The sequence below is a fragment of the Cydia strobilella genome, chromosome 16 (genome assembly GCF_947568885.1).
Source record: "Cydia strobilella chromosome 16, ilCydStro3.1, whole genome shotgun sequence".
Classification (NCBI taxonomy): domain Eukaryota; kingdom Metazoa; phylum Arthropoda; class Insecta; order Lepidoptera; family Tortricidae; genus Cydia; species Cydia strobilella.
Genome location: NC_086056.1, coordinates 14,360,633 through 14,382,384, shown reverse-complemented (window position 1 = coordinate 14,382,384; position 21,752 = coordinate 14,360,633). Strand labels below are relative to the sequence as shown.

The window sequence follows — 21,752 nt, the reverse complement described above, 5'->3', positions numbered from 1 at the left end:
TTTCCTACTTTTTAACATTGTATTTATACCTGAAAGAAAAATTGAGAAAATCTAAAGACGGAATAAGGTAATAATCAGTCCTGAAGTTGGTACTTATTTTAAAGGTTTTCCCTCGATCAGTCATAATTATTTATGTGGTTAGGTATCTCAGACACTATAGAAACATTAATATTTTTATGTGGTGACGTCTGATAGACACTATTCACACTATGGACAAGTACATAATTTTATGAGGTGAGGTCTGTCAGACCCAGGACTTATTGCTGTACTCACGTCTGTGGGACACCCACAGCTCTTATCTCCCGGTGTGTGCACCGCATCGCCACACGGGCATCACTGTCTGATGCCGCGAGTCGTTTTAGGAAGGTAATGAGCGAGACAGAGCTATATCACGTCATACGCCGACATATCAACAAAAAGTTTATTTGGCGGTGTCTGACAGACCGCACATCAGCCGCAGAGGGTTAACATTAACTCAAAGTAAAAAAAAATTGACCAAAAAAGACTAAAAGGAATTTTTACTACTTATATAATGTGAGCCTATACGAACCCGTCACGGCTGTTATGCGTAACACTTCAATTGACCTTGTCACTTGTCAACCTCTCGAGTCTCGACATCACGACCCGATTTGGTAAACCACTTAATGCAAAGCCGTTTACTATATCAACCGCCTGTATTTATTATGCATGAGCTACACAACTATTAGACGCAGAATGCCTGTTGCATATAAATATCTACTTGCTGTAAATTTAATATCAATATCTCCATAAAATTACCTGAAAAGAAAAAAAGAAAGAAAAGAAAAAAGAAAAGGAAATGGTGGATGGACTGTGTGAGAGATGATATGAAACGAATGCAAGTGAAGGATGAGATGACGGGTGACAGAGAGGTATGGAAGAAAAAGACATGCTGCGCCGACCCCAAGTGAATGGGACAAGGGCAAGCTAATGATGATCTCCATAAAATTATCTTTTTGACGTTTTCTACAGCCATGCAGTCAACTTGAGCAGTATTGCAGTGGAACAATACTGCCAACTGCATTGATACCACAAAGGTCAAAATCAATGGTGATACCCGGATTTTAGATATTTGACGCAGCAATGCAGTCGGCAGTAATGTTGCGCTGCAATACTGAAGCAATATAATGCTGATGTAGTCTGAATCGGAACGGTACCTTAAGGCAAGTGGACTGAGAAGCCATTACTGCGCCTAGGTACTCTAAAAAATGGCCTTTAACATAACCCTTACGCCCATCAGGATGCTTGCCCAAAATAACTTTAAAAACGGTAGTATTTTGCCTGCCTTCTTCAGTCGTTCCCTCAATGCTGAGAATCGTGACATCATGACCTTCTGTTGAAGACCAGGTTCCTCCATAGGTTCCTGTTCCTCGCTAAGCGTAAGGCCTCGCGCTGTTTAATTACATACGTGCAGTAATTTGAGCACACCATTTTGGTCTCGTGTCTTCAAATTTGCCGGTCATTATAACTGTCCAGGATACCCAAAAAGCGACGTGGCAGCTAAGGTGGCCCTTGCATATAAAGCCCGACCAGGAATATATCACGCGCCATGTTGCGGAATTTCACTGGAACTAATTTTTTCATACTATACTGAACTGTCACTTTATACATGAGAATAACAAGCGCCCTCTTGACAATGATCATATATTTCTGGTCAGACTTTACCTATTATCGTTGGCCATAAAACCGGTGTTTTATGCGTACCTCCTATTGTGCCTTTATCTACTGTGTTTCGTGTTAAATATCACAATGTCAGATTTAATATGGAACAGCGGTTGCGGTTTGTTGCGCATTTAGTATTTAATTATTTCACGTCGTTTTGCTTAAAAAAAACCATTCGTTGTGATTGCATTAAACCAGAACAATGTTTTTTCCCTTCACTAGCTCGGAAAGCCGTCTTTTATCCTTTAAAGCAAGCGGGGAAAACGCATTTTATCCACTAGTGGGGAAAGTAAATTGAATTTAGACAATCAGATATGAAGTTTTGAAGATGGCTGACGCGACCCTGGCAAAGCTAACAGCAGTCGCGGAGACAGCAGAGATGGCTTTTAAACTATCAGCAAAGCCAGTTGATGTGTTCAAGCTCTCTACAGATCGTGGGAAGGCGAGTCTACAGCCTCAAAAAAGGCGTCAACAACAACAACAGTCAAAGTGCCTGTGCTGCGGCAAGACAGGACATTGGAAGGATCAGTGCACCTTGCGTTTTAAGTACTGTTCGGAATGTGGCAGGAAGGGACACATATTTAGGCTATGCCCCCTAAAGAAACCAAGCCTAAAAACGGTGGTTTGCTCTGAAGAAAAAGAAGAAGATGTTTGTGAAACGAATAATCTAGAAGACATGTACCAAACACTTAATTTGGGATGTAAGTTATTTAAAAAAGTACCATCTATGTTTTTAAAGCTAAAAATTGAAGGGATTCCATTTGATTTTGAGGTGGACACAGGTTCAGATATAACTACAATAAATATAAGTGACAAAAATAAATTTTTCCCACAAATCAACATAGAAAACTCTACAATGACTATGATCAGCTTTGACCAGTCCATTTCAAAACCAATTGGATTATTAAAGAATTTGAATGTGATATTTAATGAATCAAAAGTTGAGGATATGACCCTCATAGTTGTAGAAGATGGGTTGCCAAGAGTAATAGGAAAAGATTGGTTAAAAAAATTACAGTTGTGGCCGTTCAAACTACAACAAAATATTAATGTATGTAGTAATGTTCCAACCAAACAGGCCTATCTAGATAAAATAAAAAAAGAGTTCCCTGTTGTATTCGAACCGGGGTGGGGTAATTTTAAAAAGGCAAATATAACCCTAAAATTAAAACCAAATGCTAAGCCAAAATTTTTGCCAGCAAGAAATGTGCCTTTTGCATTAAAATCCAAGGTCGAAACAGAAATAAATAGACTGTTAGCAAATGGTCGTATTGCTCCAATAGAGTTTAGCGAATGGGGTACACCAGTGGTACCAGTTATGAAGGGTGATGGCTCAGTGCGCCTCTGTGGGGACTACAAAGTAACTTTGAACCCTAACCTAGAAATAGACCATTTTCCTCTCCCGACAATAAATGACATACTGTCAAATTTTGAAGGAAATAGTTATTTTTGTGAGCTGGATTTGAAAGAAGCCTACCTTCAAGCACCACTTGATGCAGACTCACAAGAACTAACAACAATAGTGACTGAAAAGGGCATATATAAATACTTATATCTGCCCTATGGTGTCAGCACTGGGCCGGGATCTTTCCAACGCCTGATTGTTCAGTTGTTGTCGGGACTGGAGGGTGTGAAGGTTTATATAGATAATGTTTTCATTGCAGGAAAAACAATAGAAGAAGTAAATTCAAGATTAAAATCTGTATTGCAACGCTTCACAGAGGCAGAGTTAAAATTAAAAATATCAAAGTGCAAGTTTTTTGAAGAACACCTAACAGTATTTGGATATCATGTGTCAGGTGAAGGGATCAGCGTAATTAAAGAAAATATAGAGCCTTTATTGAAAGCACCCCAACCCGAAAATATAAAAATGTTACGTTCCTTTTTAGGAAAAGTAAATTATTATAATAGATTTTTAAAAGATATGGCCACAATACTACAGCCTTTGTATAATTGCCTTAGGAATGAAAACTTTTGTTGGACCCCTGAATGTAATAACGCCTTCTTAAAAATAAAAGGAGCTTTAACAAAAACAGCCACTTTATCTCATTACAGCAATGAACTGCCGATAATTTTAAGCTGTGATGCCTCAGACTGTGGGGTGGCCGCTGTTCTTTCTGTGAAATCTGAGGATGGTGTAGTGAAACCAGTAGCCTATGCCAGTAAAAAATTGAGTGATACTCAAATAAAGTATCCAACTATAGAAAAGGAAGCATATGCTATAATCTTTGGAATAACTAAATTTTATGAATATTTGTTTGGACGGACATTCGAGTTACAAACCGATAATGCGGCTCTAGTTACTATATTTGGCCCTAAAAAAGGTATACCAAAAATGGCATGTAAAAGATTACAGCACTGGGCTATATTCTTGTCAGGGTTTAACTACACTATCCAACATATAAAAACAGATTGCAACCCCGCAGACTATTTGTCTCGCAACCCCACGCCAGACAATAGTACTTTTAGCCATCCAATATTAGACAGTAGTGAATTAAGTGTGTTAAAATTCTTGTCATTATCAAATTTTGAAAATGTAAATTGGAAAATGGTGGAACAAGAAACAAAAAAATGTACTACCCTATCAACTGTAATGAGATATTGTACTGATGGTTGGCCTGATAAAGCAATGTTAAATGAAGAATTAAAATCTTTTTATGAAAAACAAAATGAAATAAGTATTGACCAGGGTTGCTTACTATGGGGCACACGAGTCATAATTCCAAAAAGTCTACAGAATCTAGTAATGAACGAATTACATGCAAGCCATTTTGGAATAAATAGAATGAAACAAATCGCTAGGTCATATTTTTGGTGGATAACTATAGATAAGGATATCACAGATATAACAAATGCATGCATGATTTGTTTAGAAAACAGAAAGGCCCCCGAAAAGGTACCCCTAACGCCCTGGCCACCGGCCCATACAGTTTGGGAGCGTTTACATGCGGATTTTCTTGGACCTTTCTGTGGTAAGATGTTTTTAGTGGTGATAGATAGTTTTTCAAAGTGGCCAGAAGCATATGTGATGTCTAATATAAAGGCTACTAATACACTAAAAGTTTTTAAGTCACTATTTGCTCGGTATGGTTACCCGCTCCATTTGGTGGTGGATAATGGGACAACGTGGACGAGTTCTGAATTTCAAGATTATTTTAAAAGTAAAAATATAAAAATAAGTTACACCCCACCTTATTATCCCGCAACGAATGGAGCCGCCGAACGTTTTGTACAAACCTTTAAAAGCCATGTAAAAAAAATTATAGCCAGTGGCAAGCCACTGGAAGACGCCATAAATTTATTTTTAGTCGATTATCGAACAAGTGTAAATAGAGCCACTGGTGTCAGCCCCTCGAAATTAATGTATCAGCGGGAGTTGAGAACTAGATTTTCTTTACTTAGACCACAGCCAGTAAGTGCTAGGTTGCAAATCAATAATGAAAAATTAGTAGAGTTCAGTAAGGGAAATCGAAACGTGACTTTTGATGTGGGGATGAAAGTCATGGTCAGAGATTATAGAGATAAAAAACGAAAGTGGATTGCGGGAGAGATCAAGGAGTGTCTGACACCAGGGGCTACATATTTGGTAAATGTGGAGGGGAGAGACATAAAACGCCATGTTAACCAAATGTTAGCTATAAGTAATTAGTGTAAGTTAATTTCTCGCTGTTCTTTTATAAATGTGCTGGGGGAGAGTTGTGGTAACTAAACGCTGTCTGCTCCGCCCCTCCCCCTCTTGGGTTAAAGACGTTGAACTAGTAAGATGTGCTCTTATCATTTATTACAATAAATAATAGTTAAACAGTTAGTATTGGTATTAATTAATTACCGGATACAAATAAACCCATTCGAGCATCCCAACATCACACCTTGGATGGAGCGTGTTTAAGTAGCTTGACAGATAACAAAACGTAAAACGCTCATAATAATGGTTCGTTAGATATTAATTATCATTAAATAAATGGTTTGAGAATCTAATTTATATCGTAAAAAAATGAGTGATTCCAGTGATGAAGATGATCTAACGCCTGTGGATGTTGCACTTTCCTCGCTATAGTGAGGGGAAAAGTTTTGTGTTACACACGGGTGCAAATGTATTTTGCTTCTTGTGTGTTAATACACTCGCTACGCTCAGGATTCTATTTTAGAACCACTCGCTTCGCTCGTGGTTCAACTATAGAATCCTTTCGCTTGCTCGTGTTTCAATTCCACACTCGCGGGTAAAATACAACTTTGCACCCTTGTATAACAAATAACTATTGTTTCCTATGTTTACTAACCTAGTAAAAATATCCCAATTATGCATTTATTCAGGCGCTGAATTGATATATAAAACGAATACCCTGCCGCCGTGTCTGTTTTTTTGTCTGTATGTTCGCGATAAACTCCAAAACTACTAAACGGATTTTCACCTATCAATAGAGTACCTTTTTTTTTTTTTTTTAACGTTGGGGAAATGCGTTTACGCATGCCACCTGGTCCGGGGGAACCAGGAGGGATGACGGACTAACCAGAGGACTACCGTCTAAAACCACCAACGAGTGCCGAATCCGCCTTAGATGGATCAATATCATATATCAATCATCAATAGAGTACCTAGGGCGCTGGAGAGACGAAGTGCAGAAAGACCTCAGTCATAGAGTAACTTATACTAGAGCGGTACTGTCATAGTGAATTTTGTAACCCCAGTAAATTCACTGCCATCTGTCGACACACTTTAAAACTAAAAATGAAGATTTATAAAAATACGATAAAATGTATTTAAATATAGATAAATGATTTTTTTTATTTGCATTAATTATTTTTATGATTTTGACCCATGTGCGTTAAAATTGTTAAATAACAAACGAAACCGTCAACGCCATCTACCTATATACTAGTAGCGCCCTCTGATAGAGAGTCAAATTTTCTTGATTTTCGAGGCACGTTTTTTCCTTAGACTGTATCCATCTATTACGGAGTTATATCTATCTTTGCCTCAGTGAACTCGGCGCCGTCGACTGGACAGAAACGGCTTTGGATAGAGTAGCATGGCGGTCTTTGGTGTCGGAGGCCAAGATCCACTTCGGGTCGTCGCGCCACAGCAGTAAGTAATAGAGTGATTCTTAAGGAAGGTTTAGGTGTATAATTTTTAAGGGTAATTCGCGCGAAGCCGGGGGCGGGTCGCTAGTATTTATTATAATACCCCGGTATGACGGGTGTAATATATTTTGACGTTTCAAAAGTGCGAGGACAAGTGAAACATGCTATAAATCGATGTCAATAAAAGAGAAAAAGTATAAGAGGTAAATAAGAGCTACTTAATTTTTTATTTAATATCATCCATGTATGGTCATTTTATTAAACACTAAGTATAAAAAAATCAAAATTACAAACTAAATTAAAAACTAAAATTAAAAACTAAACTTAAAAATAAACTATAAATAAAAAAATTGCCCCAAATCAGTACCGTCTATTGGCAGCGTGCCCAGAAGGCTGGCAGCATTGCCACGTTGTATGGCAATGCTGATCCGCTGTGCTAGATATGAACCAGCCCTCTGGTCACGCGTCAACTCTACTAACCTGCGGCTACATTCCTTAAAAACTCTATGGGCACTTTGAAGTGAAGAGCATAGATAGACTAATTCGCATGACTGAACATAGAGAGACATATAGACATATGGTCGCCGACCTCCTGGACGGAGATGGCACGTAAAGAAGAAGAAGAAGAAGGGCACTTTCCCCCCAAGGCCCCATAGTTTCAACCCCAAACGGCTCAAATATGCAACCACTATTTATGGTTGCATACTTGCGCCGCTTGAGGAGCTCGGCCGAATTGGCAGCCGAATCAGCCTTCACTGCGGTGCCATGGAGATGGGATAGCGCTAAGGTATCGGCACAGGTTGCGTCCCAAACCAACGGCCGTCCCATCTTCCATAGCACGAGGGTCATGCCGTCGGGCCTTTTACCGTCATCGCGGGAGAGGCCGGTCGGTTCCAAAACCGCCGGTGCTCCCGCACTGGCTAAGGCCCGACGGATGATATCATTAAGGCCAGCATGGCGGGGGGCACGCCCAGCACTTCTGCCGCAGGAGCACTTGAGCTACTTGAATTTCCTAAATTAAAATATTTACCGTCAGTACTGTCACTTAAATAACGATACGGTATATGCACGCTTCAATGTCGTTCTGGAGGTTTTGATTCCGTTGTAAGTAGGGTAGATAATGTAGATATGAGCTGATATAGTTCTGGACCACATGACGTCAGTCAAATGACGTCATAGTGACGTCATGTGGTCCAGAACTCTCATATGTTTTTCGAGCAAGTGTGATGAAAAATTCATAAACTAATACAGTTTCCACCAGTTAATAGCTGATTAAAGAAAAACAAATACGGGATAACTAAATATCCTTTCAGAATATGACACGAAATCTCTGTAATTCACTACTCCTTTACAAATTTGAACTTTATTGTGTGGTGAGGACAATTTTGGGAATTTTGTAGTTCCAAATTTAAATGGAATTAGGGTGTTCTGAAACTTCTTAATTGAATATAAACCCTATAGTGGAGTTGTAAGCTTTGGCAAAGAGGTTTATTCAGGTTAGTGTTGTGGTAACTTAGAAATTTCAAACCCAATATCAATATAATAAATCCGGCGAGCAAGTTATTTTTAGAGGGGTTACATTTTGTCCGTACTGATCACAAATTCATGCTTTCTTAGAGCTGCGGCCCACACCAATTTTGGTGTCGAGCCATAGTAGTTGCTGCGCACCGCTAAGGAACGGACGCGTGCTCGCGCTTGCGCCACCTTGCGTTCATAATAGACGCGTTTTGTTTGAGAGTGAAACTTCTGTACCTGTACCTAGTACTATTATTTATTCTGTGCCCGTGTTTTCATATAAAACAGTATATGCTCAAAAGTTCGCTGGTTAGGTCGAAAATTAGTATTTTACAAGCTAATGTGTGAGCCCAACATGTGTTAGTTTAGTAATGGCTATTAAAGTGATAAAACTACGAATTTCTATTCTGGACTTTGTTTGACATGAAATAAAGTTGAAATTAGGATTTGCATGTTACGACTAATTTCGTGTAAAGAACCGCTACGTCTTTGTTCTATTAAAGCTCATAATTTCTAGTTGTCAGCCGCTGTTGTTAGAATAGAATAGAATAGCTTTATTTGCATAGAATAAGTACATTATTTCGTGTCTACAGGTGTAATTCTGACAATTTGTTGCTTATTCTGCTATATTCTACAGGATACATTTCGGGGAGTGTGCGATGGGATTACATAATTTAATCCCCCCATCCCCATTCTGCCACCGTGGGACTAGACGCGGACTTGCGTTTCACCCTTACGTCGTTACTCTGCCACTGATTCGTACTAAGCATCTAGCTTTATCATGCGAACGGCTAAGGAGTGGAATTCACTTCCTGCAAATATATTCCCAGTCCACTATAACTTGGATCTTTTTAAATCGAGAGTGAATAGACATCTTTTAGGTAAGCATGATCCATCCTAGACTGCATCGGCACTTACCAGCAGGTGAGATTGCGGTCAAATGCTTGCCTTTTTGTAATAAAAAAAAAGAAAAAAAAAATGTAAACTAGCATGCAAAAATGTACACAAATTCAAATTTGAATGATAACAAATTCAGTTAACAATTTTGTTCCTGATTATTCTCATAGAGAAAGTCTTTGGGGCAATAATAATTTTTATCTAAGAAATAACTAACAAGACTTCTTTTAAATTTACTTAAAGGTAGCTATTAATTCATGTAATTTGGTAGCTTATTATACAATTTAATGCTCATTGCAAAACACTGTTTATTATATAATGAAGTCTTGGAAATAATATCATGTACAAGATGACCTTTGTTTCTCGTGCCCCGCCGTGAAAAGCTCCATATGATTTTTGACGAAAATGCTCGACTCCAGTTTCATGATTATTTTTATTGGTTGTTTGTTTTATGATTACTGTGTTGGTTTTACTAAGTACTTATTTTTACAAGCTTTTTATTAACTTGTTACATGTTTTTTTTATTTGCTATAGGTATACCTACGTATGTAAGTACATACGTACTCGTACGTACGTACGGGTCAAATCTTGCAAGTTAAATTTGACCCACTTCCCGACTTTCATTGAAGCTGAAATTTTGCATACATATACCTATACAGGTACCTAACTTAAGATTAGTAATAAAACATTAGGCTTGTTCAATAAAAAGTTCACAACTAAAAGGTACATTTCGCTGGCTAAACCTGCAATGGCTCTTTAAAGATTAAAGGATCTATAACTCAGATAAGTGGCTACATTTACGACGTTTCTTTCATACAAGGTCTTAAATATTTTATTCAAATGTGTGCCTTCTTGCATAGTAACAAGGTACACAATCGTATGTTTTGATATGCATATATGGTACTTAGTGCGAAGGCTGTATTCCCTCTCAGATAAATCAGCGAGGAGTTATGCGAAGCGGCAAATTGGCGCTGCTTCTCCTTAATTCACGAAACATACACAAAAGGCCAATTCGAAATTCGAACTTACATTCTGATATCAAAATAATGCCATTTTGTGATCTTTCGCGCATAATTGTTCGTACATGTGTGTATGTAAGTATGTAAACACTAACAGTTTTGAATGATTCACGGTTAGTTTCATAAGACATATATTGACCGGGATATAGACCGTGATTACCTTTTGTATTGTTTTACTATATTCAGTTTACCCGTGAACAAGATGCATGTAACTGCATCGAAATATCGGGAGCTCAAAAACAATACAAAAGGTATACAAACAAACTAAGTTAAAGTAAAAATATAACACACAAGACTCATGTTTTAACTATAAAACACCCGTGATAAGACTCAAACATATTAAAATTATTTTAAACGGGTCACTCACGTATTAATAAGTCTAATAAACTCTCGACATGTTTCGATCTAATTTTCGAGGATCCTCTTTACGGTACTTCCCCTTCAAGTGAAGGCGAATCGTTAAATTGTTCGCTCGTGTTACGCCGACAATCGCAGAAAGAAACAAACAGTGACGAATTCTGCCGCGTAAATTGAAAACTTTGTCGAAGAGTTAAATTGACATGATGTTCATACAAGTAACACGTGTTAAATCCGCTTCGACAGGGAAAAATCCAATCCGATTAATGCCTTACGAAGAAGTTTCGCAGGTACCAGAATATTTCAGTATGAATGGCAAAAGTAATTGTTTCGAACTAAACTCACTTTAACCCCGCAGTCGGCTTGGCATAAGAGCGCCGCGACTGTGAGTATCTTGATAATAACAATGTGTATAGCTGAACATGAATAAAGTAATCTATGCTCAATAATTGTCGCTTATATATCTCCTGACATGGCGCAGTCGGTACTTCGGTAGGCTACGAACCTACTTACGCTCCCACTACTAACGCCTTGTTCGCCGTCCCGACTTGCTCAACTAACGCTGGGATCCGCGCACCTCTGCAATACATATAATAAACTATTCACGGCCGTAGACATTTTCAACACAAACAAAGTACGTTTCCGAAAGCAAGTCCTTGAAATCCTAGCTGAGACAACTTAACTTCCTTGTGTAGCTTGTTTCTCTAGTGTGCGTTAAGTTTAGTTAAGTTTACTGTAGCATTAAGTACCTTACCTATATTATGTATAGTTCTTAGTGAGAGCGTTTTAGGAGGTAGGTGCATATGTTTTGAACTGTATCTTATTATCATTTGCTATTATTGTAAGTACTTACTTCTGTTGTTTCTCCAATAAAGAAAATAAATAAATAAAGGTAAATTGATTTCTAGTCTTCTTTAACTGTACTGTGTTAGAGATGGTCGGGTAGTCAGAATTGCCGGCGAGGTACTTTCACAGCGCTCCTAGTGGATCAGTATCAGTAGTAGGGCTGGGTTGCATACGCAATCAACGAACTAACGCAAAGCAACGTTACATTTGGCGGCACTGCTACTCCTTGAGAGAGCTGCTAAAAGTATAATACCAGTAAAATTTGACATGTCGAACAGTAACCTCTGAAGGTCCTAGAGTTAGACCAAGAAATGTGCAGATATTTTGACAGCACACGCAGTGCCAGTGTTATTTATACGTCATATTTTTCATAGAAGTTCGTTTAAAATAACACCTGCACTGCGTGTCATGTCAAAATCTCTGCAGACTTTTCTTGGTTTAACTATATCTGATAACACATAGATGATCGAGGTCATACTATTAATTTATGTAAATCGTCTAGCTGATGTTCTCGGTAAGATGAAATACCTACTAAATAAAATTGTTTTAATCCTAAGAGTTTTGAATGATTCACGGTTAGTTTCACTAGACTTATATTGACAGGGATATAGACCGTGATTACCTTTTGTATTGTTTTTGAGCTCCCGATAATCACGGTTCGGTAATAACAAGGTAATCACGGCCTATATTCCGGTCAATATATGTCTAGTGATCCTACTGTAATAAACTATGTGCTAACAGGAATCAATCAATTTGATAGCAATCGTGTTTGAGCACGGTCCTATTGTAGGCGTGTCAGTCAAGAGGCTTCAGGGCGACTTTTATAATCCGGACGAAGGTTCCTATGTCTAACTTGACATGTATTGTTGTCCAGTTTTAAATGTATAAAGAGGGTTTTTGGAACACTTTACAGGTATTTAGAAGCATGCTTGGCCTTGATGCTAGCCACATTATGGCTTACGATAGATGTCCATAATGATTATTTATGCTTTTTTTTGTTTGAAATGATAACTCAATTATGTTATTGAATTGAACCTTAGGATTTACGCTTACCGTCATTGAAAGCGATGAGGGACTAAATCCCTAAGTACTAATATTAGAAGTGTGAAAGTAGGTAACTCTGTCTGAGCTCAATCGAAAATCGGGAAGTGGGCCAAATTTATCTTCCTAGATTTCACCCACACTAACATACATACTAACAGGGCAAGTTAAATAAACGTTTGTAAAAAGAACCTGGATTAAATACTTACCCTAAAGAAACCTAAACAGCGTTTAAACTGTTGTTTCCAATTCAAATCAACGAAGAGCAATCAGCCGAAAATTCCGGATTTAAGATAACATGAATTATCCAAACGTTTTCCTGAACAGTGACTTGGCTGTAACGATGAAAAGACTGGTCATTTACCCAAATCCCCTTCGGTTACAAGCGTTCCTGAAATTGGAATGGTAATCGGCTTCGTTTACAATTACATTAAGGGTTTTTCTTATCAGACGACGTTTAAGAAGAATACGCTGTTTTCTGATCGGGTTTCTAATTAATATGTGTATTGAAAAATAAGGCACGTATTGTTGAACTAGAATCCGCGCATGACGTCCGCGTGAAAGTCGTTATAAACTAACAACACTCTTTTCACCACTCATCTGTTAGATATAAATATATATTGAAACGGGTCACTCACGTGTTTTAAGTCAAAGTTTGCTCGACATGTTTCGCTCCATTATAAGGAGATTCAATGGGAGCACGCGTTGGTGGGATGACGCAGACTGCGGGCTGCAGCTCTTCGCGACCGATGGTTCGGCGCGGGCGACGGCGGTGGCAGGGGATGCGAGAAAATACCCTCGTTTTTGGCATTATTGTCAAATTATGAGTTGCATTGCACACAACACTCACTACGTCATTCAACAAATATCGACATGTCGAGCAATCTTCGACTTAAAATTCGTAAGTGACCCATTTGAATATATTTAATATGTCTCACTAATGTTTTGTTGTGTAAAACATTTATACTCGTATTTATGTTTTTGTAGGTTTCGGGTGCGTTGACTTATTGCCAGATACAGTTCTATAACTGACAGGGTGTTAACTATTCATTTTAACATGAGCATGTAGAGCTCTTTAAGTCTTTATTCATACATATTCGGCACCTGTAGCTACTAATCTAACCGTAATATTCAAATCTTCTCTGTTGAAATGAACATCATAGACTACGCAACACGTTTCCATCCTATTAATCATATTCATACCACATGAGATCTCCCGTATCACAGTCTTTATTACAAAGGCGTTAAGAACCATTATTATGAGGCACGGGTTGCTATGACAGGGGTGTAACCGGGAGAACTAATCCCTAGCAGAAGGATCTTTTCGTCGTGAAGTGCGTGAAAGCGCTTTGCAAACTCCTATGAATGAGGCTTTTTGTATGTGGCTGGAATAGAGCGCCTTCTAAGTTACGAGTACAGTAATATCCCGCTTTACGCGAGGGTTACGTTCCGCAAAGAATCGCGTTAAGTAAAAAAATAACCTATAACGGGGTTGACGGGGAATCCCCTAGCTACACTTCAATTTTTCATGCAGAATGATCAGGGAAAGCGGGGGTTTCTACAACCAAAGACAAGTAAATGATTGCATATTTTTAAGTTAAGATACTCGTTAGCAAGTCGTTCGAAGCAGACGTGTCGATAATTTTACTTAAAAATACAATTAATAAGTGAAGTTTAAGTTTAAACCGTATACTAAAATAATTAAACCTCAATAGTGACAATAATAAGTGTGTAATTACATCTTTTCAACACCAGTGTAAACACGGGCAGCGGGAAAAATCGTTTAAACGTCTTGCAGACGGTCAGGCGATATCATAAAAGTGGTGACCAATAGCATGGCTTAAAAATGTAAGTGTTGAAAAAGAAGGTTAGCTCAGGTAAAGTTTATTGCCGTCCATTGCCTTTGTGACGGCATTTGCAAACTAAGATAAGGATTCCAAAATGCATCCTAATTGGTTATCTTTAGGGGGAGGCGAAGCTTAGCCTAAACAACAACAACTAATGAACTGTCCTTACTACCTATTGTTTGTCTTATTACCTGATTTATCCCTTTTCATTATTAAGATAAAGAATCCTAAATGCATCGTAATTGGTTATCTCTATGGGAGGCGGAGTTTAGCTTGCTCGTAAGGATCGAGGTAACTTTTTTCTGAATGTCCCCGATTGTACACGATGCCAACTAATAAGGACACAATGATGTTAATAAATTAAGCCTAAATTCATCAGCCCTACAACGAAAAGGGAATTTTCTCATATTACGGCAATAACGTCGCAACTCGCAAGACTACGAGACGTAAGAAATTACACATATTTGGGTGCAGAATCCTTGAAATGCGTAATATAGCGGGTAGCTTAGAACAACGAAGCCACTCATTCTTGTGATAAAATGACCACGCATACTTTCTTGGAAAGGAGTTGGCCCAGAACAGTTTAATAAGACCCCTGACAGCTTTTGGGCGTTTTAGGTTCTTCTAGCTCCATAACCCCTTGATCGATTCTGCTCATATTAGAACTAAAAAAATATAATGCCCTAAACCAACAACACGTTTACCCAATTTCATTTAAATTACTTTGGTATTGTGGACTAGTTTTTTCTCACTGGTTTAATTATGAACATTATGATATAGTTCATTGGGATTTTGATTCTGTCTTCGTTAGATCTTTTTATTTATTTTACTAAATGATACGACTATAAATTAGAGATGCAACGGATAGTTGTTTGGCTGAATACCGGATACCGGATGTTCGGAATGCGGCCGCCGAATATTCGGCCGGCGGAACTATACCTACATTTCGGTTTTTCAGGTGCGCATTGTTTAAGTAGACCCGATCGTAAATGTAATTTTAATATGTGTTCAAAACGCGAAAGTTTTGAATGTTATTAAAGACGTGCTAGTATTGCTGTAACTAACGAGTGTGCATATGACAATAAAATATCCCGGAAAAAGAATAAAGCCAGTGGCAACAGTAACGAGTGGAATTTACTCATATATCGCCAACAAAAACAAAGAACAGAACGTCCAGTTTGCAAATCCTTGAAATTCGTAATATTGTGACTCTAAAGCGAGGTTTAGACTAGCAAGGACCTGCATGCAATTTACGTTACATTGCCGACTACTAAGGTAAACTGCATTCAAAAGTTTGATCAGATACCGCAATGTAATGAGAATTGCATGCAAGTTCTTGCTAGTCTAAACTTCGCTTTAGAATAAAACCCAAAAACTTAGTTTCATATGCAGACTTGATAAAAGGTGAGGCCAAAACCAGACTATCTATTGTGATATTTACGCTATTATAATAATCGAGTGAAAAAGGATAAAATTATCTGTGGTAAGCGTAAGGAGTAGGGAATTTCTGAAACCTCCTCCTAGAAAAAAGGTAGATATTGAATAAATAAATGAGTTATGTTCACATTGGCACGATAATTTATTTGTCTGTTAAATTTCTTTTTCAACCTCACAATACCGTCGACATACAACAGCCGACCAAGGCCGTAAACACAACGATACAAAATCAATTAGATACATCCAATTTTATCTCATTCCTTTAGCGTTGGCTTCACGGCTCCGAGATACGGAACTGTCTCGCAAACTTCCAGCTCTCAGGACCCGTGATAAATGATCTCACCCAAGCTGACTTACGCATCTTTTTACTTTTACACCACTTGCTTTCACAACATCATGTGCCACTTGAGGCATCCACTTGAACTTCAACTTTATTCTCTGCAGATTTAAGTATAAATTCGAGTTAGTTTAGAATTGAAGATGTTACCTTTTTGTAATAGCGTGTAGGAATGCGTATGCGGCACGCTTATAAGCGAATGTGAGTGTGAAGTGAATAATTCATTGAGCGTATTTTATGAGATACGTATCGAACTTTTTGGCAGGTTTCAGTTTATTAATGGATCAAGTGTACGTGAGTTTACTTATCAATATCTTTATTTACAAGAGGATTACCCACAGAAGAACTGTAACGTTTACAAAATTAATAACTTTCTCGTTTTATCGTTTTACGGTATCGATAAAGCAGAAGACTACTTCTATAATAGCACTAGCTGCTACTGACTCTGTAGGTATGTCTATGTAGTGTTCCTGAGGGTGAATAAGGTTTCCAGAGGTCCCAAACATGAATCATTGTAAGTTTGCAATGTCTGGATGCTTGTAACCACTATGTCTATTATTTTTAATTTGGTGTAATCATGTTCATTCAATTTAAGAGCTGGGCTCTTGTCGGTGCAGAGTGATGAAGTTGTCTCCGCCTTGGTCGATCCGAAGCCAGCCCTTTAGTGTCCTGGTACGACACAGCCCCTACATGCTCCTTTACTTGGCTCGTATGACTTTTTCTTAGTCTTTACCTCCCTCTCCTTCCATTTATTTTTCCTTCTATGATGTTTCTGATGAAGTGGTCGAGTCGTAGGAGGTGGCCGATAATTTTTCCACTTCTATTTTTAATAATGTAATGAACCAGTAACTAGTCAATGCTCGTAAGTAGTGTTTTTTGCAAAACTACCATAAATGTTTACGAAATATTAATCATGTACGTTAGTAGGTATATTCTAGATTCGTTTGCAAACACGTTAACAGAACAAATGGTAAAATATGACACAAACTTATAAGAATACATTGCTCTCCCATTTCCCCTAATATCCTCTTGACTGAAAGGTAACATTAGGACTTCGAATAGTAGCGATTAGGGAGACAATGTCGCTGAAGTGACACGCGGCAACGGTGAGCGATCGCTTCGGCCACGAAACATAACTCAATGCGTGCACGCTTGACGATGACGCCAAAAGCATGATAAAAAATGTCGTTAAGTAACTGAAGCTCGTGTGGACGGCTTCCAAGCCATAATGCGCAAGAGAGTGGCCTCCCTGATGCGCCGTGTTAGGGACAGCCCCAGCAGCCTTCTGTATACTGTTTTGGACAGGTTAGATTGTCCAATAGTAAAAAAATGGAATGCCATGCACATGGACAACAGGAGTGCTGTTGGGCTAAGTTAGTTATTTAAGTAGTAGTTTTAGTTTAATTTAAGTTATTGTAATAATATGCATATATATGTTAGTCTGTAAGGTAGCCGTAATATGGGCCTTGTTGCCTGATTAAAATTAAAACAAAAATAAAAAAAATGTCGTGTCAAAAATATTTATTTATTTATTTATATTGTAATTGTTTATATTGTATATTGTAAAAATAATCCTTTTAAATATTGTTTAGGATTAAATTAATTGACAGAGATACATATCAGGAAATAGCAAAACATTTCAAGAATTTAAGATTCATGCGGATCTAATGCTAGTAAAAAGGCATACATACTTAATAGATAACAGAAAGATCAAATTTCAGGAGACCTAGTCAAGATGTCAATCGTTTGCGCTACGACAACGAAACGTTTTCCGTCTCTCTATCACTCTTACATATTAGTGCGATAGAGAGACAGGTAACGTTTCTCTAAAGAAAGTAATGAACACGGATGATGGATGATAAGTAACGGGATTTGTTTCAAAGACTAGATGCATAGACTAAAGACACACATGTTGTACATATTCTTAACTAGATGACGCTAGTAACCCTATTTTAAGCTTATTTTGATAATTATAAATAACAACAGTTTCGTTGTTTGCGGGCGCAGCATATGGTTCCATTTTTATCGCCTGTCACTATGCCCGTCACTTTCGCACTTACATACTTGTTAGAACGTGACAGACATGGTGACAAGGGATAAAAATGCGACCGTGCTACGGCCGCTGGACAGAGAAAGCGTCGTATGATAGCGTTTGTAGACATAAGACGATGGTCTAACTTAGTTTCAATTTATGATTTATGAATGTTATTACAAATTTCTTTTTTGGGCAAGGGATTACAACGAGGGTTAGTATTTCAAGGTATAGGTAATAGGTTGTGGCGTCCCCACTAGCTGCCACTGTCGACGTAATCTAACAAATGGCGTTAGGGAGCTAGAACGCAATTAGCTAGAAACCTACGCGGTTACGAAGTTTCAAATGTCACTTACTATATATACTCCTTCTGACTAACTCTCAGTGGACTTCGGTCCCCAGACATAACACCTGCCTGGAGAGAGTACTCTCTATTGGCCCTCTCTCTACACATACCACATTGGTGACCTTCCGACATTGGACAGCTATGAAGACCTCAAGATCCTGATGACGCCGCCTCGCAGCAAAAACAGTTTATTTTTATTAAGAAAACGCATAATGGCTTAATCAACTAGGTTTTACATAAAACCTGTCCCATAATACTGAAATTTCGCACATATTTCCACACTTGCACCGTACCGCAACCGATCAGTCGCCATACGTTACCGTTATTGAAGGGCGATAGTCGCACAATGGCTACAAATGTGTCGTAAGTGCTTCACGCTGAGTAGGTATGTCGTAAAGGTCCATTGTCACTAAATAATATTCAGGAACTTGGAAAAGACGTGAGGCGATTTCTTATGAAGAATGAAAATGTTAACAGTTCTGTGCGTTCAAGTATAAAGTCAAGTTTTAAGAATTAACTTTTTTTATACGTATGAGGGAACCACAGATCTAGAATGATGCTTACGATTACGCCGCACACTGGTGTAATCCCGCCTTACCTACTAGCATAGAGTAACTTATACTAGAGCGGTACTGTCATAGTAAATTTTGTAACCCCAGTAAATTCACTGCCATATGTCGACACACTTTAAAACTAAAAATGAAGACGATAGAATGTATTTAAATATAGATAAATGATTTTTTTTATTTGCATTAATTATTTTTATGATTTTGACCCATGTTCTTTCACTGGTATGCGTTAAAATTATAAATAACAAACGAAACAGTCAACGCCCTCTATACGAGTGTAGGCCAAAACTAGTGGCGCCATCTGATCGAGAATCAAATTTTCGTGATTTTCGAGGCACGTTTTTTCCTTAGACTGTATCCATCTATTACGGAGTTATATCTATCTTTGATTGTCACTAAATAATATTCAGGAACTTGGAAAAGACGTGAAGCGATTTCTTATGGAGCAGTTCTGTGCGTTCAAGTATAAAGTCAAGTTTCAAGCATTAACTTTTTTTATAAGTATGAGGGAACCACAGATCTAGAATGACGCTTACGATTACGCCGCACACTAGTGGAATCCCGCCTTACCTACTATGATAGGTTTAGATATATATAACGTTTAAGGTGATTTTAGTTATTCATATATTGCATAGTGGTCCCGCTTCATATGAAATGTATACGAAACCATCGACACGAGAAGAAGAAGTTATTCATATTTCTTAAAATCTAATACTTTTTTTTAAAGATAAGACAAAGTTCGGTTTGACTAAAAGTCGGCTAACAGTTCGCTTTACAGGCAAAAAAAGCGCCTGTGAGGTAGGAGGCAAACGAGCAGACGGATCACCTGATGATAAGCGATTACCGCCGCCCATGGACATCTGCAACATCAGAGGGGTTGTAAGTGCGTTGCCGGCGTTTAAGATGGGAGTACGCTCTTTTCTTGAAGGTTGTATCGGTCCGGAAATACTGCAGCCGCAGGCGTATAAACCAACGCGGGAGTGTTTAAAATCGATAGGTACGTGTTGCGAATGAGGGCTGCCGCGTTTAATTTCGCCGCTAGGGGCGCTAGTGTAGATGGAGGTCTTTCAATATGTCAAATGCATAGAAGTTTTAGGGGTTTCAAGTTTTTTTATCGGGAATTTTCACTCCTTATTCATAATTGTGGTAAATCTACAAATATATATATATATCAATAAATGTTAGTAGGTGGTTAGTAGCTTGTAAAATGCCATACGACTAAAAAAAAAAAATTTAGTGGTTTAAAAAAAGTGCTAACTAAAATATATATGCAAAATCTAACAGGTTAAAAAAATGGCACATTTAGACGTTAAAATACTTTTGTGTATATTAGAACGTATTGATTTTATAAAAATAAGCATAGAAGAATTTTGAGATCTGTTTTTCTGGATCTACATCTACAGTGGCGCCAACTGGTGAGCACAAAAACGCTAGCCCTCATCCTATTCTCACGTGTAGCGTACAACGTTTTACAGTATATATGGCCCTTTAAATTTTGGACATTGGAACGTAAAGTGCTAATTACCGCACTAGTAAAAATGTATTAAATTGTATAGCATAATAGTTCGCTAGATCTTTCTACTTGCCCTTCTTCTGTAAGCTAAAGGAACGAACCGTGACATGTCGCGACAACTAAATGCGTCGTCTAATTTTACGACGCTGACGCATACGTTGACATTATCTGTCATAAACGATAACCATGTAACGCGGAAATTATAGATGATAAAAATATAAGTAGTGCTATAAAATTAAACCTCCTACAGCTTGTAAAATAAGTAGTGTTTAGTAACTTGACGGCATATAATGAGACGAATAGATAACGCTTAAATTAACTAAATACAGAATTAAAACCGACAAAGACAAATAATTACCGAAATAAAACCGACAGACATGGTAAGCGTTTTCTAAAATAAATATTGAAAATCTGATTCTTCCAAATCTGGACATTCTTGGGCTCATTCTACTCAGAATCGACAGCATTCTCCATCCTGCCATTAAAAAAAGATGTCCCAAAATTTCCATTCCATTACGTCACGTTTTAGTGTGAAATATTATTTCACTTGTATGTGCGTGTCACAAATTTTCATACAAATTTTGGGACATTTTTTTTATCAATTGAATATGCTAGTGATTCTGAGTTCAAAGATCCCATTAAAAACACCAGGATCTGTGACAATCAGATTTTCAATGTTTATTTTAGAAAAGGCCCAAGTTTGTTGTTTTGGTGAAATATCGTAAATAAAGCACCTTATTAAGGAAAGTAACTAGAATTACTTATTATATGTTAAATTCCTTTAACTACAACATATCATAAACGCTTATTACCGCCAGCACAAAGATAAATTATTAATTCAGCAAATTTCTTATCTGTTAACCCACAGTCGTATTTAAATCCCTTCCATTATGAAGCAGTCACATAAACTACTATTATCGCTTTGCCACCACAATCTTCCTTAACAGTCTTCCGCTCCGCTCATATATCTAATATACGCCCAAACCTAACTCAAAAACATGTCCTAGCCCAAACCTGGCAGATAGCCAGGCCTATCTACACGCAGTTTAGGCTAACCTAGCTTTAGTTGTCTAGACTTTAGTCGAAAACGACTTAACAACCAAGAAACTCCTACTAACATTCGCCCTTTTACAAAACTGGGGCACACTTAAATGAAACTGGATTATGCGGGTGGATTAAGCAAATTGTAACTTTGTCTCCATATCCTTAAAGCTTCTACTTGGTGTACGTACCT

General features: G+C 37.9%; 2 protein-coding genes across 2 annotated transcripts in view; both read left to right on the top strand.

Annotated features, from left to right (window-relative positions):
* LOC134748603 (sodium/calcium exchanger 3-like) overlaps nt 1-21,752 on the top strand; it is a 143,378-nt gene that overhangs the window by 81,609 nt on the left and 40,017 nt on the right. The gene's annotated exons all lie outside the window — the stretch shown is intronic.
* Nucleotides 2,040-5,329, top strand: LOC134748498 (uncharacterized protein K02A2.6-like). The gene is made up of 2 exons (XM_063683294.1): nt 2,040-2,381; nt 3,345-5,329. The coding sequence occupies exon 2, from the start codon at nt 3,551-3,553 to the stop codon at nt 5,327-5,329; it is 1,779 nt and encodes a 592-aa protein (XP_063539364.1). The 5' UTR covers nt 2,040-2,381; nt 3,345-3,550.

Coding starts and splice junctions, on each gene's coding strand:
- LOC134748498 (XM_063683294.1), top strand. CDS start 3,551: ATGTTACGTTCCTTTTTAGGAAAAGTAAATTATTATAATAGATTTTTA.